Source organism: Larimichthys crocea, chromosome XVIII (assembly GCF_000972845.2).
Source record: "Larimichthys crocea isolate SSNF chromosome XVIII, L_crocea_2.0, whole genome shotgun sequence".
In the NCBI taxonomy this organism is placed as follows: domain Eukaryota; kingdom Metazoa; phylum Chordata; class Actinopteri; family Sciaenidae; genus Larimichthys; species Larimichthys crocea.
The window spans coordinates 3,339,998-3,365,575 of NC_040028.1; the positions used below are offsets into that span (position 1 = coordinate 3,339,998).

General features: G+C 41.4%; 1 protein-coding gene across 2 annotated transcripts in view; it reads right to left on the reverse strand.

Moving 5' to 3' along the window:
• kalrna (kalirin RhoGEF kinase a) overlaps positions 1-25,578 on the reverse strand; it is a 121,863-nt gene that overhangs the window by 46,543 nt on the left and 49,742 nt on the right. For both annotated transcript variants that reach the window (XM_027290819.1, XM_019277068.2), the window contains exons 12-38: positions 24,486-24,584; positions 24,234-24,365; positions 19,886-20,008; positions 16,800-16,991; positions 16,318-16,487; positions 15,792-15,966; positions 14,244-14,496; positions 13,263-13,429; positions 11,261-11,380; positions 9,038-9,106; positions 8,688-8,837; positions 8,443-8,592; positions 7,807-7,921; positions 7,327-7,442; positions 6,997-7,119; positions 6,474-6,656; positions 6,182-6,303; positions 5,883-5,949; positions 5,669-5,778; positions 5,446-5,515; positions 5,262-5,351; positions 4,904-4,996; positions 4,566-4,677; positions 4,240-4,430; positions 3,988-4,089; positions 3,727-3,875; positions 2,148-2,250 (exon numbers count right to left, since the gene is read on the reverse strand). In XM_027290819.1, coding sequence (XP_027146620.1) covers positions 2,148-2,250; positions 3,727-3,875; positions 3,988-4,089; positions 4,240-4,430; positions 4,566-4,677; positions 4,904-4,996; positions 5,262-5,351; positions 5,446-5,515; positions 5,669-5,778; positions 5,883-5,949; positions 6,182-6,303; positions 6,474-6,656; positions 6,997-7,119; positions 7,327-7,442; positions 7,807-7,921; positions 8,443-8,592; positions 8,688-8,837; positions 9,038-9,106; positions 11,261-11,380; positions 13,263-13,429; positions 14,244-14,496; positions 15,792-15,966; positions 16,318-16,487; positions 16,800-16,991; positions 19,886-20,008; positions 24,234-24,365; positions 24,486-24,584 — 3,546 coding nt within the window. The remainder of the gene's footprint in view (positions 1-2,147; positions 2,251-3,726; positions 3,876-3,987; positions 4,090-4,239; positions 4,431-4,565; positions 4,678-4,903; positions 4,997-5,261; positions 5,352-5,445; positions 5,516-5,668; positions 5,779-5,882; positions 5,950-6,181; positions 6,304-6,473; positions 6,657-6,996; positions 7,120-7,326; positions 7,443-7,806; positions 7,922-8,442; positions 8,593-8,687; positions 8,838-9,037; positions 9,107-11,260; positions 11,381-13,262; positions 13,430-14,243; positions 14,497-15,791; positions 15,967-16,317; positions 16,488-16,799; positions 16,992-19,885; positions 20,009-24,233; positions 24,366-24,485; positions 24,585-25,578) is intronic.

Here is a 25,578-nt window from a genome sequence, read left to right on the forward strand (position 1 = left end):
CTTATCCCTCACACACCTCCAGTTGGGTTGTGACAGACTAAGCGAACAGGCCACAACTGGAAAAACTCACTGTCACCTGCTGAGTCTGACGGATTCTGACAATCTGCACCTCGTATTTTCCAATAAAAAGTTTTGACCACGCTACCTGAGTTATGTTTAAAATAAGTGAGCTAGTGATTGGTAAATAACAAAAAGCTTCAGCACCATCAGAGTGAGGAACAAACATGTCTGATCAGATTTGGTGACTCAGCAACCACCATATCTTGACTTTTCTTTAACCCTAATCCCTGGAGAACTGGTAGAGCCATTGGAGTGCAACAAAAGCACCACCGCCCTTAACACACTGTATAAAATAATAATAAAGTACTGGCCCACTTCCACTGGCCTGCGGGGAAATACAATACAGTAGTCTCACAGATATCCACTACACATGTGTACTTGAACAAAAGATATTTGGGCAAAGTAAATTAGCGGCCCACACACAGTTAGACACAGTTGGCATTTTTGCTCAAAAGAGGGGATTGCATCCCCTAAATAATAAAGCACTGTCTATCATTTCTCTTACAGTTCACAGCATCGCCCTGTATGTTGCCCAAAGCTCTCAAACTAAATGTAGAGCCTAATTAAAAACAGCTGTAAATGAAATGAAAAAAGAAAACACACACACACACAGTGCAGCGCGCAGTTAAAGCAGTGCTCTGCTGTGTCAGCGTATGAAATATGAAACATAGCAAAACAAAATGTAGGGACTGTGTCTTGTTTTTTTTCTTTGAAGTCTTCAGTGAAACATGAAGAGGAGGATCCAAAAATAGCAAACCGGCTCGAGTTTTCTGAATCCTAGAAACAATAAACTGGACGAAAACAACAACAACAACAACAACAACACACCCACACTCAAAAACACGGCTGGAGAAATTCATTATCATGTTTTCATTGGACAAGAAGAGGCGGGAAGAAAGACATGCGGTATATAAATCATGTGCACATATGCAGAATTACAATACGACAGATTCATTTTCTATATGTATACATGCATGTTATGTACCAATATAGATCAACAGACCGAAAAATAAGAAAGAAAAGTGACAGTAGTGTTGTGTGTGTGTGTGTGTGTGTGTGTGTGTGTGCATGGCTGCGCGCATAGAGCTGACATTTAGAGGCAGGATAGTGTGTGGGCGTGGGGTTGCACAGTGAAAAGGCCACACTGTGACACTACAGTGGGAGGCCACGACTGACATCTGTTTGGGGTTGGGTGTGGGTGGATGTGTGTGTGTGTGTGTGTGTGTGTGTGTGCATGCATAGCGGTGAAAAGAGCGGTACTGTAGTAACACTGGACAACAAGCAGTTCAAACCAAAACAATGAAGTTGTGGAATGAGAACAACCAAAACAACTGCTACGCCAAAACTCCATTCAAAGTATGTAAAATGTGTTTTGTTGCTTATTTGTAGATGAACCCGCCCTGCTAAACTGGACCGGAGATATTCAAACAAAGCACACATTCAATCACCCAATTCAGTGAAACCAGGTACACACCACTAACATGCAAATAACGCCTGTTGCTCCTTTACCTTCTCCCTAAAACATGAACTGTATCAAAAAGTTGTAAAGCAAGTTTTTACCATTTCATTTAAAACTTTAGATTCATTCAGATTAAATACATAAAATTCATTAATAATAATTCTACAAAATTAAAACTTCAAAGATGGTCTTACTTGAATGTGCGAGGCCGTCTGGTACGAGTCATTAGCACAGACGCCTGCACACAACCTGAAGAGGTTTTTCATCACCGGCTGCTTCTCTGTTTATATGCTGACATTGCTGGATACTTCTCATAAACACACACACACATAACCTTAACCTACATGCTAACTTCAGGGTAAATATAACGCACTCGCACAACTATGTTTGTATGTATGTATGTAGTGGAAAACACACATGGACCTACAAACAGTCTTTCTGCCACTGGCACACACTCACACACACACAGCCCCTGATTCTGCACCATTGTAGCTGCACGGGAGACCCTGTAGGGCTGAGACAGCTGTGGGTCATCAGCTCGTCACGGGGCACAAAGTGAGTCTCAATCAGCGGTCCAATCTCCTTTTCTTTCCTTCCAGGTCTATGTGTGTGTGTGTGTGTTTCCTACCTTGTCGCTGTCTACAGTGTTCTGGGATGTCCGGGAAGCGATGGAGATGGTATCTGGTTGGCTGCTGCCGTCTCCCTGACTGTCTCCATCTTCACCTCCCTCCCTGAAAACACACACACACACACACATTATCAGAATGAATTTCTTCATTTAAATCACCGACAGTGTGAGAAAAGACAGATCCGATGGAGATAAGAAAACATAATGTTGTTTTAAATACTGGAAAGGTTTCAATGTTTTATCACGGTGATAAGGTTTCTGCCCGCAGTGCCACTGTTTACAATGATCAGCACTCCTAGTTGTGGCAACAGTAGCGGTGTCTTCTTGTTGCATAAGCATCCGAGGTATGATTGCTCAAATTGTGTTCGGTTACTGGCTGTATGTTTCATTGTATTTACACTGGATTCACTCAGTCACCATATCCAGCTGAAGGCATATACTGTGATGGGTGACACATTATGGTGGGTACTGGTCGCCCTTCCTCATTTTCTGCCGGACTGTCTTATGGACAGATGTCAGGAGGCGGTTGTCTATTTTCACATTTTATTTTACAATTAAAAGACCTAGGCCTAAAAAAAAAAACCTAAAACAGAGAGCAGAGGACGAGGAAGACCATACATGTGTGTATGAAATATGCAGTTTTGTAAACATTAAATGCTGTTTTGTGTGTATAAGTTTTATTCAGAAAGCTAATACCAGATAATGATGTTGCTGTAGCTGTTAGACCCAGATACAACTTTGATGGATATGAATCTGAATGACAGTAGCAGATAACTGCTTCTTCCTCAATCACTGTGCTGAATGTTCTTGAACCAATTTCCGACATTTATTGATTTACACCTACCTCAGGTACACATGCAGGCTCACTCTTTATTTCCTACTCGGAGTTATTCCGTAACTTATGTCCGTGGTGCAGCTGCTTTATTTTTAGTTGTGCATAAATCACAACTTAGTCATATTTTATGTTATAACCAGGCTAAGTTTGGAGTTACACAAAGGCTGAAGCAATTGTCTATCCAACTCTGCAGCTATGTATTTCTGCTTGTAATAGGTTAATATCTACTGAGTGTCAAAAGCTCAGCCCAGCTGCTGCGAGAGTTTTTGTTATGATGTTTCTATCCTCAGTGATGTTTGTGACCTCAGTCATGACGTTTCAACCACCGACAGAAATCCCACACTTTCTTAAAATGTTCAAATTCAAGCACCCAGCACGGCATGGTTAGATACATGGTCAAAGTTAATTACAGTTACAACACTGAGAATGTTTACCGAATGAGAACTCACTGAACTATTTACTACTCATGCAGTACTTAGAAGTTTCTAGGCCTTGATTTTCTCTTCCTTGAATTCACAAACTTTAAGGGATTTCAAAGAGCTGCGGGACTCTCTTGTCCTCAGTGTAAACATGTTTATGTTCATGTTGGCTACAGTTAGTGAATCTGGACATTGTGTCACTAGTGCAAACACATCTCACCATTGGTGTTCAGCTGGATGTTATCTGCATCGACATACAAACCTCTCGATTCAAACTCACGTTTTCAGACGTCAATGATTTTGAGTGTTGTGTGTCCTTGTTTACCTCTTGGCGTTATTCCTGGGTTTGGTCAGTGCTGGTGTTTTAGGCAGATGAAGAGGCTCCTTGAGCGCCCCCTTCAGGTGAGTCATCCTCTCCTGGATCACCTCCCTGATGTTTTTAATCCATTCCTGTTTCGCTTCCATATTGGACGCCTGGGAGAGAAACGAGATAACTATAGCTTACATAACACCTTCTACTGGCTGTAAACCAGTATGCACACATCTAATAAGAGGATAAAAAGTTCAAATTGAATTCCTCACGTACCTTTAGCACAGTTTTGTTATCAGAGGAGGGGGTTCTTCCTGCCCACAGAGCAAATTTACATGGGTCGCCTTCAATGTGCTCGGTCACACCCAACTCTGATGTCTGCAGGACGGCAAGGAAGAAAGAATGTATAGTGATGAAAAATGTGAGTCTGTGAAACTGTCGAAACACACACACTGATACACACCTAATGCACTTGTGTGATCACAAACACAGTTAAAACCATGCAGCAAAGCATGCACACACACTCACCAGTAGTCTGTTCTTGTATTGGTACTTGGTTCTGCCAGCTGAGTCTTTGATCTCCTTGCTGAAGACTAGTGAGAACTCAAACAGGAAGAGGTGTCGGTCCCGCCCTTTCCTGATCAGCGAGCGCGGATCCCAAACCTGGAAACTGTCCTGCAGGATCAGTTCACCCTGCACCTCCAGGTTTTCCTCAAACCCTGAGGTGAAGGAGGAGAAGGATGAAGACTTAATATCAACCGAGCTGCTCAGATTTAGACCACACAGTCAGTCATTAGGTGGGATAGTAAATAAAACGCACGTATGCTGTGCCTAAAGAAGTAAAGTGATCTTACCCTCCAACATGGCGAGATGCATGGCATCATTAGCTCTCTTGGGAACACTGAGCATCACTTCCAAACCATCTTTGATCTCCCCTTTACCCTCCTCACAACAAGACAGTAACTCCTGCAGGAGAGGACAGGATGTGAAATGTGAAGAGAGGCAGAAAAACAAAATATTTTGTGCTCCATGAACCACGGTTACTTCCTGACTCTCCCTCGCTTCTTCTTCTCAGTGGTACATGGATATCATCCCCCATGTTTACACTCATTTTGTACACCATCGTGTGTGTGTGTGTGTGTGTGTGTGTGTGTGTGTGTTTGTGTGTGAGTGTGTGTGGTTGTGTGCCCACCTTAAGCAGTAGTTGGTACTTGGTGATCCTCTGGACTGGTTTTATGAGGTAGGAGGAGATGGAGTTAGCCAGTCCACGTCTTTGCTGAATGTCCTGTTTATACACACAGAGACAAAAATGTCAGCAAATAAAAATAAATCTAATTAAATTGTCATTAAGGTGGAATGTCCCAATTGTAAACTTTTTCAATGGTTGAACAGCACCATCTGCTGACAGAGCAAGTGAACTACACGCTCAATCAATCGATCGCCACATGCGGGAGAAAGCTGCACTTTGTTGTTTTAACTTTGTTTAGTATTATTATTGTCATGACATGATGTAAATGGATCTGTGGCAGAGTAATGAAGGCTTTACTTACGTCAAAGAAGCTGCCGGCATGCTCCAGTATGAGCTGACTGGAGTCTGGTTTGTTCTTACAGTAATCTACATAAATGTGGAACTTATCAGCCTGGAAACAGAAGAGGACAGAATGTTTACACGTTTTCAGAGTTGTCAAAGCCATGTTGTTCTGACAGCATCTGGAATAAAGGGCTGACTCTCACCCAGGTGACGAAACAGTGTCCTACATCCTCCGGCAGCTGCTCGTAGTTCACCAGCTCTTTCAGGAAAATACTGGAAACACACAGATGCACACAGTAAAAGATCACAGGAAGACAGAAAAACAAAACGTGTAGAGTTAATGAAATTTCAAGAAGCACCACATTGACACAGGAAACAAACAGACACTGGGTTGCCTCATTAAAAACAAATCTACACGTCTCTCACTTGTTGTGGAAGTCGTAGATGTCCTGCATGTTGCCGAAGATGATGTGCTCCTTGTTGGCGATACCTGGAGGAATCTCCTCCACGCCGCTGGTCATCTCCCACAGGTAGGTCTGATGGGTAAGGCAGACAGACAGACACATGAGTAAGACAAACAGGAAGAGTTTTGTTTTGTCAAATTAAAATTGGACAGAAGAAGAAGGCTTTTTTTTATTACCTCAAGACACTCCTGGAGGTCTCTGACATATGTCTTCTCTGTCTGCAGTAGCTCTGCCATGATGAACCTGAGACAGGAAAAAAAGATTTTAGACCACCAACACAATACAATACATTACAAGAATAATACAAACACGAAATATTTAAATTCTAAACTTTGAGAATGCCAAGTGATGCAGATGATCACCATTATCATTTTGCAAACTTCATGTGTTTGAGGTGTCTATGTAAGAGTTGTTACAGTGCAGAGGACAGACAGACTCGTTCTCTCTCTCTTCCCACTTTCTTTCCAGTACTCACTCTTTCTTCCTGGCGGACTTCCTCTTTTCCTCGTTGACTTCATGGTTGGGGTCACGCAGTTTGACCTCGGGGTCGTCTGTCAGGCTGGCGGGGATTATTTCCAACTCCAGGTCTTTGGTGTCCTGCATAGAGGGACATAAATTGATTTTTTTGTCAATAATGTAAAAGAAAAATGTACAAAACTTTATCTTTATCTAGCCAAACTACAGGATACTACACCTGTCTTCATCCTCATGAATGAGCACACGTGAAAACTGAGTATATGTGTGTGTGTGTGTGTGTGTGTGGTCACCTCCGAGCTGACACCCAAGCTCCTTTCCAGGCTCTCCTGGTATTTGGCCATGCGTAGGGAGAAGTCGCGGTATCTGCGATCCACCGTGCTGACCCATCGCTTCAGCTCAGAGACGTGGGCATGACCTTTCTCCACCAGGTTGTCTGCCAACTGGATCAGCAGCTTCACCTTCTCCTTGGTTTGCTGTGGGAAGTAAACAACACAGGCGCGCTGTTCCTTTAATCTGGCAGGCAAAGTACACCAGATACACGTTGTTCCTTCATTTAAATTTAGATGTACTGACTTCATGCTACACACAAGTGTGCCGACAGAACTCTCATGTCTCATTTCGTGTGCAAAGGTGCACAAGTATAAATCAAACTTCACATGAGTGTAAATATGGACAAGTTTGTGCCAGGAAATGCGATTTTTACATATTACGTCTTCTGGCTTAATGCTCCCAGCCGGTCCTATGAGGCTCAATAAAGCTGCCAGTAGTTGATATTTACACACACACACACACACACACACACACACACTGTACCTTGGCAGTAAGTCTGAAGTGACGGTAGTCGTTGAGGAGCTGCTGCGTTTCCTTGCTGCTGTCACCAGGTGACGTGTGTGTGGCCAGGTAAACTTCACCTGTCTCTTGGATCCAATCCAATGCCTGTACATACACACACAAACACACACACACACACACCCAACAGATTGTTGATCCCCAGTCTTTTTACATTTGGTTTCATAAACTCACTCCATGATAAAATAAACCAGATGTCCTTTTAGTGCCCCACATTTCCCCAAAGCCAAAATCCAGCCAGAACTCTTTTTTTTTTCCTTTTACTTATGCGCACACACACACACACACACAGACCTGTTTGGCACTGCGTTCAAACACCAGATACTGCTGACATTGGTCCAGCCTCCGTTTCTTTAACGTCCAGAAGTGAAGGACTCTGTTCTCTCTCTGCAGCAGCTCATTCAGAATGGCTGCACACAAAAAAACACATAACAATTACATTAAATATAAACTCTGGCACCCCCAATCCCAAAATGTGCTCACTCAAGAGGCTTTCAAACTCAGCTGTGTACTTAAATACATTGTAACATAACGCATACATCATCTACGACAGTTCAGGCACAAAAAAAAAAAAAAAGACAAATCATTTAGACAAGTTTATGTTAGATGTTTTTGACCTGAACTAAACCTTTCTGGTAAAATCAGGACAAAACTAAAGCAACGAGCTTTACATAAATATTTGAGCTCTCATACAAATGCTAGCAGATTTAATTTAGTCAGATTTATATCAATATATAGTATATATGTTGTAATCGTAGTGTCTGCAGCGCTGACCTTTAACTTGTTGTTCTGGCCCTCTGGCATGACTGGCAGCTCCAGGTATGCTCACATTGTTCCTGTGGATGTACTTCAGAAACACCTCAGCGTTCCTCCGGGCCAGAGTGCATGCCTGAAGCACAGGGACATGGCGCTTATACCAGCAAACTCACAGAGACACACACTCCTCTAGGACCCTTCACTATCCTCGACAAAAAACGTTACAGTTTCCTGCAAAATGTGAGGTCGCTTTCACACCTGACGGCGTGTCATGTCAGAAGAATGTGTTGCGTCCTGTTTAGTTTTGTTCATTTAGGCTAGTGTGAAACGTATCCATCCACCAAAGATCATTTGCAGATCTAATGAAAGGTTAATGAAACAGAGACAGAGAGTTAATCAGCTTCAACGTGATTTTACCACTTCATTTTGGTTAGATGTCTCGATGATGAATCTAATGGTTGTCATCACTCATCTTGTCTGATCTTTATTTCACCGTCATCTTTTAGCATCTCATCTCGTAAAATTGTGTATAACCCTTCATGAAGTTTGGAAATGAAATCTAAATGTACATTTTCTCTGTTTCATAGTTTATCCTGCACTTGTTTTCTCTCATTCTGTGGAGAAGCACAGCAGTCTGTTTTGTGACATAATCACCTTGAGGAAAGCCTCTTTCTGCTCCAGGTGTTTACTGATCAGAGGTAGAAGGTGGTCGCTCTCGGCCGACATTCCTAATTTGTCATGACTGCCACACCAGTCTTCATCCCGCCGATACTCCTGCTCCAGGCTCTCTAACACACTGCACACCTGGACAGACGCAAAGAGTTGGTGACACCATTGACAGCCCCCCGTGCTCACAACACTGAACACAAACTCTGAGGCCGCGTGTGTTTGACGTGTACCTGTTCAGACGTCTTGTAGAAGGCCACAGAGGCATTGACGAGCTTCAGGCGGTCTTCCATCTTTAGCATCAGCTGCTGCCAGTGGACAGCCACTTTCTCAGCACAGCTTCGAATTGCTTCTGGATCATAGTGACCTGCCTGTAGCACCATCTGGAAGAGAAGAGAAGGAGGTGGAGAGAGACAGAGAGAATGAGACAGAGGTGGAAGGTAATACATGGTCATGATGAACGGCCGGCAATGTGTGTAGGATATGATAAATTGTGGAGTCTTACTTGTTCCAGTATAAAAAAGTGTGCTACAATCTACTAGAGTAAATAATGAAGTAATATTTGTAAAAAGCATGGATTTACCTCAGCTTTCTGCTGGACCTGCAGAGCACTCTGATGAGTCTTCTGAAGAGAGTTAGCATGGAAGAGCGACTGCCAGAGAAAAAGGAGAAGGAGGAGGAGAAGGTGGAGGAGGAGGAGGAGGAGAGGAAAGATATTTACTATCAATTAAAATCACTGACTCATTAGTTCAACTCTATTTTAAAGGCTCCCCTAAGTGTTCACGCTATTAACACTACAAAGCCGTGTTTCCATGTGCGTGTCCTGGTTTTGTTTGCACTTGTGCGCGCACACAGTCCAGCGAGTGGTATCACATTATTTCACTGATGTACAGGTCGCAGTAATATGTGAAGACACACACTAATATTATATGTCAACAAAAGCAGTCAAGAAGACGCCTGGAATCTGGTAAACATGGATGTAAACACTGTCAGTTTCAAACCTTCAGGAAAAAAAAAATCGGCTTTATGAGGAAAAAAATGTGTGTTTCTTAAAGTCACACACATTCGCATGTTGGTGAGTAACTCTAAAAGTTAACAGCGTCAAGTAAAAAAATGATTTAAATTTGCCAATTTTGACACCCAATGCATTACAGCTGAACTTGCAGTTCCCCTAATGGTAACGGGAAACTTCAGATCAGGTCTATTCTCAAGTTTCTCTTAAAATACAAAAGAAATTATGAAACTTAAAAATGATTTTGTATGTATATGTTTATCTTTGAGTTGTGAAAAATCGGAATTAGAATTACTTTTATTGGCCAGGCATGGCCATCTGCCATGTCTTTGTGAGACACAGAAAAGGTTAGCGGATTGTTTCTACATGTGTGGTTCCCACCGTGAAATATGGAGGAGGTGTGATGGTGTGTGGGTGCTTTGCTGGTGACACAGTTGACGATTTATTCAAAATTCACACTTAACCAGTGTGGCTACCATTCTGCAACAGCAGGCCATCCCATCTGGTTTAAGTTTAGTGGGACCATAATTTGTTTTTCAATAGGACAATGACCCCAAACACAACTCCTGGCTCTGCAGGGCATATCTGACCAAGAAGGAAAGAGATGGAATGCTGCGTCACATGACCTGGCCTCCACAGTCATCTGACTTTAACCCATTTGAGGAGCTTGGGATGAGGCACGCATAATGTGTTATTTAATAATTGTGATGTCTTCAGTGTTAATCTACAATGTAGATGTAAATATAACTATTGAATGAGAAGATGTGTCCAAACTTTTGACTGGTACTGTAGACATAAATTTTATAATGACTAAAAATCAACACTTTTATTTTGAACACTTTCTAATAAAACAGACTTTTGGAGGCATATCACTTAAAGACTATACTGAAGCTTACAACAGGGTGTGTTTTTCAGGTGTGTTTTCATGATTGACAGTCAAATGTTTCCCATCCCAGCTCTAAACAGACTGTCATTTTAGCCCAAACATAACCGTCAAAAATGGCAGCATGAGTTAACTCATATTTTAAATGTGATGTCACATTCAGCGTCCATGTGTCACTGCGGTCAACACTCTGCTGAGAACTGCCTCGTAACTCCAGAGCAGACTCTAAACAAAAAGGTGACCCAATGTAGGAATTTCATTATTTCTTTATGTGTGTTTGTGTGTGTGTGTGTGTGTGTGTGTGTGTGTGTGTGCCAAGGCACTATTACATCAGTCTGATGGAGAGTACAGGATATACTTCATGATGAAGAAACACACACGCTCACACACAAATCAGAGTTCCACAGGAGCAGAAAACCAGGCCAGGACACACATGTTGGTCCTGGGCCAGGATGACGTGTTTGTGTGCATGTGTGTGCGTGTGTGTGTGTGTGTGTGTGTGTGTGTAGCACAGTGCTGACCAAAGGGCTTTTACCCCTGTGAGTGCTAACACTTCTGGAGTCAGCTATTTAAAGCACTGCATGGAGTAGCACGTGTACACACACGCATTGACACATGCGCATGCAGAGATGGCATTAAATGCAATTGAGTGTGTTTGTGTGTGTGTGTGTGTGTTAGCATCTGTTATTCTTCAGAATCAATGCAGAATGAAATAATAATTGAGGCAAGCCCAACACACACACACACACAGATGACGAAGAGTAAATGTGTGTATCAATGCACCCATCTGCTTCTATTCAAACCAATGCATACTGAAATAATTATTACTAAAGTACAGTAAGCCTGGTTTGAGCAGCAATAATTAGGATGTGTGTGTGTGTGTGTGTGTGTGTGTGTGTGTGAGTATGTACCTCTATAGCCATCTGGAACTGTTCATGTTCCCTCTGCAGCTGCTCAGCCTCAGACAGAGAGCTTGCATTCACCATGCTGGCATTCAACATGGACTCACCATTACGAATCCAACCCAACACCTAGAGATAGACAGAAAGAGAGACAGAAAGACAGAGAGAGAGAGAGAGAGAAAGAGAGAGGACAAAATAAAGTCTGAGGGTACTTATGTGCATGCAGGGAAATCTTCCACTCAGTTCTCATGAAAATTTAAAAACGATATACGTGTAGGAAAAGAGTGAGATTAAAAAATGTTCATGTAAACAATACCATATGAAGAACAGGAAGAACAGGAAGAATATGCTGTTGCAAAGAGAATTAATGATATAAGCTGCAGAGCTCACTGGTGGGCACAAATGTATGTGATAATATTCTTTAATTTCTTTTCGACTGTCCACCTTCGGGAAACTGTAACCAGTGTTATTTATTTAATCTATAAAAGATTAAGCCATGCATGTCCAATAGTGACTTATGTTGATGAAATGTACATGAACAACAGTTGGATTAATTGTTATAAAATAATCAAGTTTTGGACTTTGTCAATGATACAGGATCCAGAACGGTTGTTTAACTAACGTGCAGTAGATGGCAGCATAGACTGCCAGACATAATGAAGCACAAGAAGAAGAGCGAGACAAACTTGACACTCTTAAAAAAAAACGTGAGCCAACACAGTCCAGCATTTCAGATCAATTAATGTAAAAAATATCAATACTTTATCATTATTTGTTTCAGTAAACCTCCATTTTTTTGAATCCTTTAATCTGTTAGGAGTCACATTTCTTAAAAAATGACTGAATTTGACATGAGATTGAAACATTTCTTTTTCAGCGCTGCTGTTGTTGGACTATCCACTCAGTTAATTGGTTTTATGCTCATAACTGTCATTTACATTCCAGCTCTTCTTTAAAAACACAAGCTACATGGTGTCGAGTGTGACCACAGGAAGGCCACATGGTCAAATTTGAATAATTTTTAGGTATAGGGAGAATCCTCGGCCTTGCTAGATAAAACCTCAATAGACCTTTTCCACAGCAGCCACTTAAACATGAAACAGTAGGGTCAACACAGTTGTTACCAATCACACTGATTAAGGTTCGGTTTTCTGTTTAACCTTAACTGCAGAGTATCTCTGAAATATATAACAGTGTTTTTACATTTTTCATCATTTTGTTCGGTGGAGAGTTTGCTGCGCTGCCTAGTTTTTGATTTGCACCTTTGTGATTCATTATAGACATGATATTATTCCACAATGTGCCAACAGTTACTGTAAATAATTTGTGCACTTCACGGAAGTGTGGCTGAAAGGAAGTGTTTGTCTGGAGAAGATCTACGATCAGAGAATAGGAGCGCGGGGGTGAATCAGTATGTGTTTGAGCGTTTGTATGTGTTATTAGCACATTGCAATAAAGCCTGTAAATTATTCAGTAGCATCCATCTGCAGCAGCAGTGTGCTTCCTGTCTCAACACACACAGCATGTTCATATTCACATCTGTAGTAGCGAAAAAAAGGATGAGCTTGGTGTTATTCTTGTCGTTTCTCCAACACGGAGAAGTCTTTCCAAAGGGAGATTTGTGGTTTGTTTCCTTTGTTTCTAATAATAAAAGCCAGTCCACCTTGTTCCTTTAAAGTACCGTGTTATTTCCTTTTTAGGATTTAGACTTCCAGTGTTCTCTGGCTCGGGATCTCGGAATATTTTGTAGATAAATTAAGTTTGTTAAAAGAGAAACACTACCTAAATATTGGGGGGTATTACTGCATGTCTGTCTGTCTGTCTGTCTGTCTGTCTGTCTGTCTGTCTATCTATCTATCTATCTATCTATCTATCTCTTTGATGGTGACCCCGTGAGCCCAACGCACAGCAACCTAAGAAAGCACATGCAAATAAATAAAAGGAAACAATGATAAATTGGTGATATACTACCGTTAAAGTGACCGGTGCTGGTGTTTGCATGTGCGTTTACCTGTTTAACCTCGGCCTGCAGGTGGCGTAGCTGCAGGGTCTGCTCCAGCCGGGTGTGCGTGTGTTGGGCGTTGAGGTCCACCTCTTGCTGCTTCTCATGGAGGAACTCCAGAAGCTCCTGAACCTGAGAGGCCAAGTCCATGTCCTTCTCCCCTGTCAGCTCGATCCCTGCACACACACACACACACACACACAGATGTGACTGCTGTGTTCTACATACATTATCGGCAATAAAACGTCTCAAATTAAAGGATTATGGAATGTTTGGTGATGTCGAGGATGATCTGTCACATTAGCTCTAACTCTCTTCCTCTGCAGCGCTGTATAAACAGGACTCATTCCTCACATAGCCCCCCCCTGTGATTACAAACCGTCACTTCTGCATTAATCTTTATGTATGGGTGTATTTTATAGCTTTGGACAGAGCCAGACAGCTGTTTCCCCTGTATCTCTAGTGTTATGCTAAGCTGGGCTGAATATTTCCGATTCCAGCTGTGTCTGACATTAGCAGTACGATAAATTGTTAAAGAGAAATTAATCATATCACCAGAAATACTGAAGTAATACTTTAATTTCACAAATTCAACTCAACTAACTGCTGCTGCTGGAGAGAGAGAGAGAGTGTGAGAGAGAGTGTGTGTGTGTGTGTGTGTGTGTGTGTGTGTGAGGATGAGAGAGATTTATCACTCCAGGGGGCAGAGTGACTGAGGCAGTGACCTCCACATACAGTATACACAAACATGCACACTCATTAAGAGGATTGACGATTCTTTTTGTCTAATTCTCTCTCTGTTTCACAGAACATGCTTTTCTTTGGAATCACGGTTCATGGTTCTGGTCTAAGCATCTTTCCTCCTTTGTAGAGTGAGCTGTTGGAAATCCACATGTGAGCCTGCTCAGCCACATTTAAAGGGCACAAGGGACACGCATGAAAAGCAATAAAGAACAAGGCTGCCCAGAGCGGAGGGTGTGTGATTTTTACCTGAAGCCTGGACCTCCATGATGTACTGGTGCAGGTCTTGACCCTGCTGCATCACTTCGTAGGTCATGTTATTCATGGCTGCCTTCCTCTCTGCGTGTCTTTTCAGACGCTGCTCTGCGAGGCCGATGTCCTCTGCGCTGCCGGAGGAGCTGCCTCCTCCCCCGGTGCTGCTGCCGCTGCTGCCACCCGAGCGGCCGGTGTCACTCAGCTGACGGGACAGATCCTCGTTCCAGGCATCCAGCTCTGCCGTGACCTGTAGGAACAGAAGAAATATGGGGTCAGAAGATGTCACGTGAAGACATAATAACAACAGAACACTCCAAAAATCAATGCATCATATGAATAAAGAGTTATTTTCTGTCACAGAGGGCTGCTGTAGTCTTTGGGGTGTTTAATGCTGGGTTCAGTGTTATTACACATCTGTTTAAGCATCAGTGTGTAGGATTAGTGGCATTTAGTAGTTTAGTTTTTCATTGCAACCCCTTCGCCTCACCCTCTCCTTCTTGTGTGAAGGGGAATCTACCGTGGCCACGACATACTGTATGTGAAAGGCCCTATCTAGAGCCAGTTTGTTTGATCTGGGCTACTGTAGAAACATTGAGGTTGGACATGGTGCACTCCATGGAAGAGAACCTGCTGTGTCTGCAGATATAAAAGGCTCATTCAGAGGTAACAAAAACATAATGATTCTTATTTTTAGATGGTTATACACTAATAAAAACATAGTTATGAATATATTATTCCATGTCTGCCATATTCTGTAAAAAGAGCCCCCTAAATCTTTTGTGAGATAACAACGTCCCATTCATCTGAATATAACAGATGGAAATAAATGTAGAATTATGAAATAAAAGTCCCATAAAATAAATAAGTAGTCCTTTGAAAAACTTTTTTTAAATAAAATGTGATGGTGTAGCTGTATCTGCTCGTCTTTCCTTCCCTTTTAGGATAGATTTCATTACAATATTTACTTATTTATTTATTTATAAATATTAACTAATAATGACTAAAATGGTATTCCATAAAGATGGCTGCTGTCAGAATAGGGGATCATAAAGTCAGAAATCCTTGCTGTGACATGACAGACTACGTGTTGGTCCCTAAGCATTCACAGCTTGCTGTTCTTCATGAACTGTGTGACGTAATCATTAAGGGTGTCCTTGGGGCCGACTTTGGGAAACTTTGGCAAAAAAAAAATCTCATGACTCGTCTTTTTACTAGGACATCATGAAGCATCCCAGATGTGGCCTCTATTGTTGTCCACTATGATACACTATTTATAGTGTTTATGTTGTTTACTAGATGGCCTCCATCTGTTGGGTTGATATCATATAGTTTGAACCCTGCACAGGTACCAAAGTGTTATATCCGTAACAGAAGATGTGAAACAATGTGAGACAATGAAAAGCTTAATCTTTCTTCCTGGAGCTTCTTTGAGGTCAGCTCAGAGCTATGGCCCTCAGACAGAGAACAGCAGGGGACCTAACACAGAGCTCTGCTGTACTCCACAGGAGCTCCGCAACGTGCTGCAAAGTGGAAGTGTCTCACCTCTATAGTATACTGCTCAAATATGCGCAGCTGCAGAAAGATGTCCAGTTTGATTTTGCGTTCGTGAAACAGTTCCTCCATCTGACCCTGGGCCTCGTCCAGCTGCTGCAGCACCCCCTGGATGTGTGCGATAGAGCTGCAGTGAGGCGTCTTGTTGGTTGACATGGCTGCATCTCTGTGGAAAGAGAGACAGAGAAAGACATGATACTATGTTGGCCTAAAACACAAGACCTCCCTCATTGTTTTGAAGACAAGAATAACTCTAAATGAAACATAGTAGGTATATATGCTATACATTTTGACATGACGAAGTTGTTTTCATACCATCAACCACCAACTGACATGTAGCAAAATATTATGAGCCTTTATACAAATGTGATTAAATAATCAGAGAGATGGAGAGAGGAGGTGAGATAAGAAAAAAAACTCATATATTTGTGCCAATATGGTAATTTGTTCTTATCTGACTGGCTGTATGAATTAAGACTTTTTAAAAACGTTTTAAGAGTATTACAAATATCATTACCTGAGCTGCTGTATTAATTCCTCTCCCTCTTTAATCACATTGAGAGTTGCCTCCAATGTGGCCGTCTGCTGCTGCTGAAACTGCTGGATCAGAGTCTGAACTGAATCCACCGAATCGCAGCACACTTCATCCAACAGCTGCTTCTGAAGCTCCTCCATCCACGACCACAGCTGGACAGACAGACAGACAGACAGACAGACAGACAGACAGACAGACAGGCAAGTTGGTGGATGTGTCATTGATCTGTTTGCACTGAATGTTTCTTGAACCACCAAACCACTAAACACTGCTCGAGTCAGTCTATGTCTGAACTCTCAGAATTCTGACTTTAATCTCAGACCTCAAATACATTTTTCACATGTGGCCCTAATCCTCTTCCTCTGTGGTGAATGACAAAATCAAGAATTATTAAAAACTTGCAGGCAGCAGGATGTCTGAGAATGTTTCCTTTTTGTGTTTGTGTTCGTGTTCGTGCGTCGCACCTCCTTGGTGTGTGTGTGGAAGGACACAGACATATCCAGCAGCAGCTTCCTGTGTTCGACTCGGCGGACAAAGTCCTGGATTCGGACTTCCAGGTGTCTGGCTGCCTTGTAGATTTCTTCGGGGTCACACTCTCCGGTCTGAGCCAGCTGCTCAGCTGCCTCCAGCAGCTTGTCTGCATTAGTGTATGTATTCTGAAAGGGGGGAAGACAAGGGAACAGCATTACACATAAATCATGTATAATATATCTATTAGCTTAGTCTCATGACATGACCTGAAGAGGTCAGAAATGCGTCGTCTTTCAGGTCACATTTTTAGTCTCTCACATGTGAAACAGATGGTAACTATAGTAACGTGACAACAAACAAACTTTTAAAAAAGTTCGACCATTTTCTCACTAGGGCCGTAACCATGGACCAGATTGCGACATGATTATCATGGTTAAAAGAAAAAATGTGATAACAGACATAGAAAATTAGACTCCCATTTCCTGTTTTATTTTGTAATTCACCCCTCTCCGTGTGTGGTGTACCTTCACTTCCTGCCTTTGTTGTTTTCCCACCATTTTTGTTTTGTTCCATCCTAATTGGTTTCACCTGTCCCTCGTTAGGTTCACCTGTGTCTCGTTGTCCTGCTCGTTGTATTTATGTACCGTGACTCTTTGCCAGTCCCATGTCTGTTCTGAGTTCTGTTTCAGTATCGGTTCCTCTGTCCTGTTTTGGTTCTTCCCCTATGTTTGTGCTTCTTGTGTTCTCTGTTTTTTGGACTTCTACTAATTCAACTTCTTTTGGATTTATGGACTTTTTTTTTTGGACTCACCAGCGGCTTTTGCTTGCTGTAAGTAAGTCTTTAAAGTTACTCTTGTTCACTTTGCCTCCGTCTGCAATTCCACTCTTTGAACAGAAACCATTATTTTCATCTATCAGGACTTGTGTATTATCACTTACATAATCACTATGATTATAACTATTTATGTGGGGGAAGAAAACATGTCATTACATCAAATTCATTTCTATCACAAGTACCACTTTTTCTTTAGTTTATCACTTTTTTGGGGGGGACTATTTTATGGCTTTATTGTCACAGCTGAAGAGACACAAACACAGTCAGGTCATTTTTAAGTTAAAAGATTAATTATTCTTAATTCTTTAAAAAAAATAAGTTTCTTGTTTCCACCTCCATCTCCACCCGAATAGGGACTAAGCCCTGTCTGAGTGTTAAAGCTGTTAATCATTAGTATTCCGATTAGTGTCGCCCTATTCTGGTAAAAATGAAAGATTATGAGTGGAATATTTCACTTCAGGAAATATATTACAGCTGAGATATTTCAGGATGACTGGAGGCTGGCGGTGTGGTACTAAGAGGGAGAAAAAAAAAGCTTTGTTATGATCTGAAGAATACAGTGTGGATATTTCACATGTTAGAGGGATTAGTTAGGAGATAAAGATTGTAATTTACATGAGATTATTACTCTTCACTGTATGACTGGTTTGGTTCAGGGTGATGGTTATAGAAGGGAGATGACAGGAAAGCAGTATCTTCTCTGTCACCAGAATGTAGAAGCCCAGACCTGATATTTTAGGACAAAAATGAATGAATGACTGAACGAAAACACAAATTAAAAAAAAATGAGTAAAGACAAACACACAAACTGAATAGATAAAATATCAAATTAAACGGTGTGGACAAAAAATAGCTGATTGAGCTGACAAAATTATCAAGGGGTTCCATATTGACTGAAATTCCACTTATTTTTTTCCATATTCATCTTAAATGAGTACTTAATGTATTAATATTAGGTATAGTGGAGAGTTTTACTATCAAATCACCACAGAAACCACCAAATAATGCTGATCTTCAGCGGGTTATGAATGTTAATCTTAATCCAGAGTGTAAACATCAGATTACACTACCACTCACTGTTTATAGGATTAACAGGCACTCTTTAATAGGATTAACACTTTACTGATACTCTGCTGACCAAAATAGTATAGTAAACTGAGTATTTTCAGGAACTAAAAAGCACTTAGAACATGCAAACTGTTGTGAAAGCCTCTATCAGAAAATGAATTAATTGGCTGAGGCGAGTTTGGAAAGTGATGGATTTTAGCTGCATTTAAATAAAAAGAGAAACAACAAAGACGAATGAATTGTGTCTCAGTGTCTGTGTGTGTGTGTTCAGACCTTTTAACGGCAGCAGAGACACCAGGAATCTGACTATCCTGATCACATAAGATTTTCATTGCTCTACACACATGCATCTGCTATCCAAGTACTTACTTGACTTTAAAACAAATCAAATCAGACAACTGACAGCTTCAATATAGGAGAGCATCAAAACACTTTTATTATATCCCATCCACTTCAAAGTCCTTCAAAGCTTCAGTTTCATATGAACCAGTATTTCTGTAAACCTAGTACTGCCTGCGCACTGTTCAATATTGGGCACTTGTTCATTTTTAAATGCTGTTTTGCTATCGCAAATGTTCAACCCATTTCTTTCACAAACTGCCTTTGTGCACTACGAAACCTGTTTCTTTGTTTTGTTTTCATTTTACGACCAAAACTTCAGGTCCCGTGTTTCTTACGTGATGGACTGAAATTCAGGAATGGATAACATCTTCCGCAGGTCTTTCAGGAAAGGCTTGTGACCATAAATGGTTATGTACAGGCATGTCTTCATGCTTCCTGCCACCACCAGGCATGGTGGTTCTGAAAATTTGGTATTAATCAAGGCAGATTAGTTACAGATGTTTGCAAGGCAAGCAAATGAACACTTAAAAAGCTGTTCATGGTAGGGGTGGACCTTTCCTATTTTATGTTGATACTGCAAAGAGAGCCCAGACATGGACTCCTGAACACAGTTTAGACAAACTGCTCCTGTCAGATGACTATAGAGGTGTAACTGCTTCACTGTCCAAGTACAACAGCTGAAGCTTACATCCACTGGTAACCACTTTTCTTGCGGTGTGAAGCAGCAGTGCAGTGTTTATTTCTATTGACGAGTATTGGCATTTAATTCAGCCACTGTGGAAGTGATACTTTTCATTCCAACACTCGGATGGAAACCCACGTGGACGGACTCACCTGAGCTACGTCTTCAAAGTCATCGTGCCTTTTCTGCAGGGCTCGGGCTCTGTGAAGGGATTTCCCAACACCAGTGTGTTTGCTGAGGAACGCCTCGCCGTGGTTCTCTATCCAGTCCATTACCTGGATGAGAGAGAAAGCAACAATCAACTTCACAGCATCTCAAGATTTAAAGGGCGGCTCCGGAACCGTCTGTTCCTGGCGCTGCACGCACCCTTCTTTCTGACAGCGTACGTACAGACTGTCAGTACAAAATGGTCTCAAACCTCATGAATTAAAAATGGGAACAGATGAAACCTTCATGATCTGCGTGGGAAATTTAGGTCACTGCTGCTGAGAAGAACGGGATGTTGAATATTCTGTGCCATTAGTAGACTGCTATAGAAAACTGATGTGCAAACCTGATGTGCAGACAACTGCCAGGCACTTGCTTTGTTGATTTGCTGCAATTATAGTTTCCATCATATCTTATGATCAGCTCTTCAGCTCTGGGCCTACATTATTTAAATTATAAACCAACTTTACAGGAATCACACAGATAGACTATGTAATTTTATTATTTTTCAGGACTTGGTATAAGTAAATGCTAAAATACTATCTGCTCCTCCAGTAAGCTCTCTGCAGCATGATGTCAAACATCATAAATTAAGCTATAACCCAGGCTTTTAGCTTAACTGGATATATGCAGTGGTACAGCATAATGTTAAAGTGGTTTACACTATATTACTCATTATATATTATTCATTACAAGTCCTCAACCTCAGTCAAAGGTGCTTGAATAACTCCGCTGCCATGCTGTTAATTATGCATAGCTTTAAGTCTTAATAATTTGAACAGGTGAATTCTATAAAAATTCACCCTCAGTACAGTTCTTATGAATGGGGAAAATTAGCTATAGATACCAAAACCATGTTTTGTACCAGGCTGTAAACAGGTTTATTTCTGCTGTGAAGTTGGGCAAACCTTCAAAATATCAAAGTAAAGGAGCATTGGTCAAATAAGCAGCTGCAATGCTATCAAAGTAAAGGAGCATTGGTCAAATAAGCAGCTGCAATGCAATCACTTACACTTCTTGTTAGAGAAAAAAGTAATTATATTATTGTAACATATTATTGGTTCGCTGGTTAAGACATCAAAAACTGAACTGTTGTAAACAGAAGAAGAGTGCATGTTTTCATGGAGGACAGGCTTGTGCTACAGTTCAGCCAAGGACGACTCAATGCATCCTGCACTGTCGCTAGTGTTGAGTAGTGATTTCTGAAAAGAGAGGCTGCTGTTGAGTTTTACCTGATGGATATTTTGTTGGTGCTAGTTCCATTATATTAGAATGGATTGGACTTTGGGGGGGGTGAACTGTCCCTTTAACACATCATCTCAAAGCAGTTGTTGGGGCCTTGGAGGAGCAGAGTGTGTGTGGATGTACAGTGTTGTAATTCATGACATCAGTGTAGTGTATTCAGTCCAGCTGGAGCCACAGAGAGGTCAGCGAGAGGTCACAACAGACACAAACCCAAGCACGCTGACTGCAGCTGGACTACCTTTGTTTGAATGTGCAGCTAAAACTGCCAAATAAAACTACACACCTAATATGTTCTCTTTCAGCCTTTACTTCTGCATCTCTCTCTCTTCCTCTCTGGGGTCACATATATCCTGTAGCATAACAACTTTGGTTGGAATAGCCCTGTTCTGCCTGATTTATAGACTATTGGAACGAGCTTACTCTCTCACTTGCTGCTTTTCTCACTTTCCATGTATGTCTCTCATCCACTGTGTGTCTGTGTGTGTCTCTCTCTGGGGTCTCATAGAAACTGATGCATGACGAGTACAGTTGGCAAAGCTTTGTTTTCAATGAATTTATAACTTACCGATATGATGTATTCTTTGCTTGCTATTTTTCTCCTGCCCTCTCTCCCTCTGTCTTTTTACCTCTCTTAAACACTCTCTTACACTCTCTTGGGTCACATATAAATGTTTGCATGGCGCCCATACAGTTCATCTTTGAATTTGTAGTCCATCCTGATGCCCTATTTCTCTCTCCCAAATGCTATTAATTTTATACATATACATTATGGCTTCAGTTACAATGGGCCCGTTGTTATTATGTCTACAAGTGTGTATGTGTTGGGGAATATGCTCGGGGGAAAAAAAGGCTTGTGTCAGCAGTGAACTCTCCCAGTGAAATCATCAGTATAAAAGATTAATAATATCTGATTCTGTGATAAAATGTTAAAGGCATACGTCGGTATGCATAAACATGTGAAAGAAGTTAACTTAAGTTATGACACAGTGCATTTCAGCCACGTGCGCTGCTGGCGGCCAGTGGGCTAAAGACTGTGCTGTTGAGAACTGATTTCAAACTCTACAGCATGAATCAAATCAATTTTATTTCACTATTAATTCATTTCTGGGTCAATTTTAGGTGTATTCAGCGACCATGCCGTTTTGTTTACAACTGCAGCAACCGCAAAGCGTTTTGCACGTCTTTGATTGTTCCAAAATGACGGACGAAACTTGATTTCTCAGAAATGAATCTCAAAATTAAGCAGGTGTCCAACATAAAGCTACAGGACTATTACATTATTCATTATGGGATACTGAAATGGGAACACAGAGTGGGTATTAACACCAGTGGCCTCTCCCACTCTGCAGCTCTATACAACCACAAAAGTAATATTTAGGTTGCCATGGTGATAGAGGCAGTATGGCGTAGCACTGTTACTGTTACAAGTAGTTATGGCGACTAACTGACTAAACACTCGTCCAGTTACAGTATGTAAGATTTAGGAGGATGGGCAGAAATGGGATATAATATTGATATGTACGTTTGCATTAGTGTAGAATCACCTGAAAATAATAATAGTTGGTTACAATCTGCAATCTCAATGCTTGATGTTGATATCTTTGAATGCAGGACTTGTAACTGAGTATGTGAACACTTCTTCCTCCACTGGTCCTGGTACTGATTCTACTGCTGCTATTACTTCTACTGTACAGTTCCCAGTTCCTTTCCTTCCCTACTTTTACTATAACTACTAGTAACTGGTATTGTTAACTACATGACTTCTGCTGCTGCCGTCTGTAGTTACAGTAGACAGAAGTAGAATTAACAGTATTAGTCACAATTTCACTGCTACTCCTGTCCCTACTTCTACTTGTAGTACTACAAAAGAGTTGCTATACAGTTTTTAAATCAAATTTACTGTGTTCTTTAAGACCTAAAAAGAAAAATACCATTTCCTCTTTTGTTTGCCATGATTGAGGTCCAATGATTATGAGAATGCAACACGCAAATCCACAAGAAAAAAAAGTAGTTAGGTGTGAAGGAGAACATCAACTGGCTGACAGATTTAAACAACTGCCCTGCTATTTCTGTCTGACTGATAAGCAGACCGATTAAAATGGAAACACCTCCGCCATCTGCTCGATTTTTCTGGGTTTATAGGAGGATGCTTTATGCAGACCCAATTTTCTTCACAGAATATCACGTTACTTGATCCAGGCAGCACGTACTCATCTCATGTATCCGTTATTTTACGTGGTTGTAGGGGGTCCAGTGTGGTCTGGAAGTGCAGCAGTTAAACTACAGGAGCTGCATCTCTGCAGTTGTCCGATATTGTCTGTGCTTAGTTCCAGCTGTGTCCTTGTTGCTGAACTTTATATTCATCTCTTTGGAGAAGAAAAAAACTCTCCGGAGAGTGCACATGTGGACTCTTTAATGAGATTCCAGGGGGTTTCAGTAATGCCAGTGGTATTTGGTTGTACCTCATTCCTCGTGCATCACTGTCCACCCGAGACCTCCCCCGGCTAATGACATGACTCTGCTGGTTAAAAATAGTCTTCATAAAATATAGCTGTGATATAAAATGTTGAGCTCCTGAATATGTCTAAAACCTCCAGGAATCCATGCTGACACCTTTCCAAAACCACATGGTCCTCTCGTCTGTGAAATACGAGCAGTGGTACCAGCGGAGCAGAGATCCGCTCTGAGCGCTTTATCAGGAATTTTCACATTAGACATTGTTTAGCCGGCACGAGGAGACAGCAGAGATGAATGAACACGTTGTGATTCTGATCTCTTCTACTGAGCAAAGTTCGTCTCTCTCACACACACACACATCACTGCTGTCTCTTGACTTGATTACATGCTTACGTACAAGATTACATGCTCCACTGTGGCTTGACAAACTTTTCTGACCTTGTGTGGGTGTTTTAAAACTCTTGCAAATCCCCTTTCAGTTAAACTCAAAGCAATAAAAAGTTAGAATGTTGTTTGTCTCAGTTCCTAAAAAGCTGCTGGCATGGATGGGAGATTTTTTCTTTGTGCACGTGTGTTTGTGCGTGCGCATACCTGCTGGACATCCTGCTGGAACACGCACAGCTGCAGTCTCTGGTGCAGTCGAACCTTTCGATGCTGCCAAATATTCTCGAGACGCCGCTGATGGTGGAGAACCTCGTGAACCACATCCAGGATGCAGTGAACCTGCGAAATAACTCAAATGTTAACTGGACTGTGAGGTTTTGAGGTAGTTTTTATTATTTTATATATTTGTTTTGTAATTGGCTGGCAGAAGAAGCCCAGACACCATAGAGGAAGACTGACCGCTTTGGAGTAATTGGCAGTGGCGGTCAGTGAATCAGAGTTGCCGGGACTCAGAGGCCTCTGGAGAACATCCAATAGGGCTTTACCGTCCTGACTCACCTGGAAACACAGGCAGGTAGAGAGATTAGAAAGGCAACAGAAGAAGTAAATGAAGACGAAGACTGTTTTTTTTACAAATCGATTCTAATTAAAACGAAATGTATTTTTAGAGTTTAATCATTTCCTCCTCCTCCTCTGCTCTGTTTCCCTCTCCTCTGCAAAATAAACATATACTTTCTAAAAAAGCATTTTACTTCTTACTGCTAATTGCTAAATTACACATGGAAAAACACCACTGAAACCTCTGCGTCACACACAAGCAGTGACTCCTGTTTCCTCTCTGCAAGAAATGGCTTTTTATATTTCCTCAAGTTTTACATGTTGTTTTAAAGCCTTTATGACGTACATAAAATCTGCTATATAAATACATTTACCTTGCTTTTAAGTGTTTTTATTTGTGCAGATACTGTCTCACAGTGGTAGTTGTCTCACTTGTTGTAGGGCTGATTCAAACATCCTGCTGATTCATCTGCATTCTATGAAATATACTGTATGTCTGATGACTAATCAACTAATTGATTCGCCTTTCTACTGAAGAAGAACCTTTCCAGAAATGTCACCGCAGGACTGGCACCCACACAGAACACGATTTGCATAATGCGACGCACAGAGGGAACGAGATGGAAAAGTTTTTACATCGCTAGTCGTGAGGATGATTTAAAACCAGGAATCAAAAAGGACTCTGTCTCAATGAAAGCAACCCAGCACATGTTTCCACACACACAAACACACACACACACAGCTGAGCAGAGACACCTGTACCTCCGTCCTCTCTGCTTTCAATCACTCAAAGATGTCTGTTGAACAGAGAACGCGATGTTGTAACTCATGTTTATGTAAAATAACAGGAGCTTCTGCTTCCAATTTTTTATTGTGTGTTTATCTCTGGAAGCCTAAAAGAAATTCACAAACTGTAACACACATTCACCAAGTGAAATAAATGCATCGAGTCAAGAGTACAAGATTAAAAAAAACAAAACATCCCCAGTCTGAG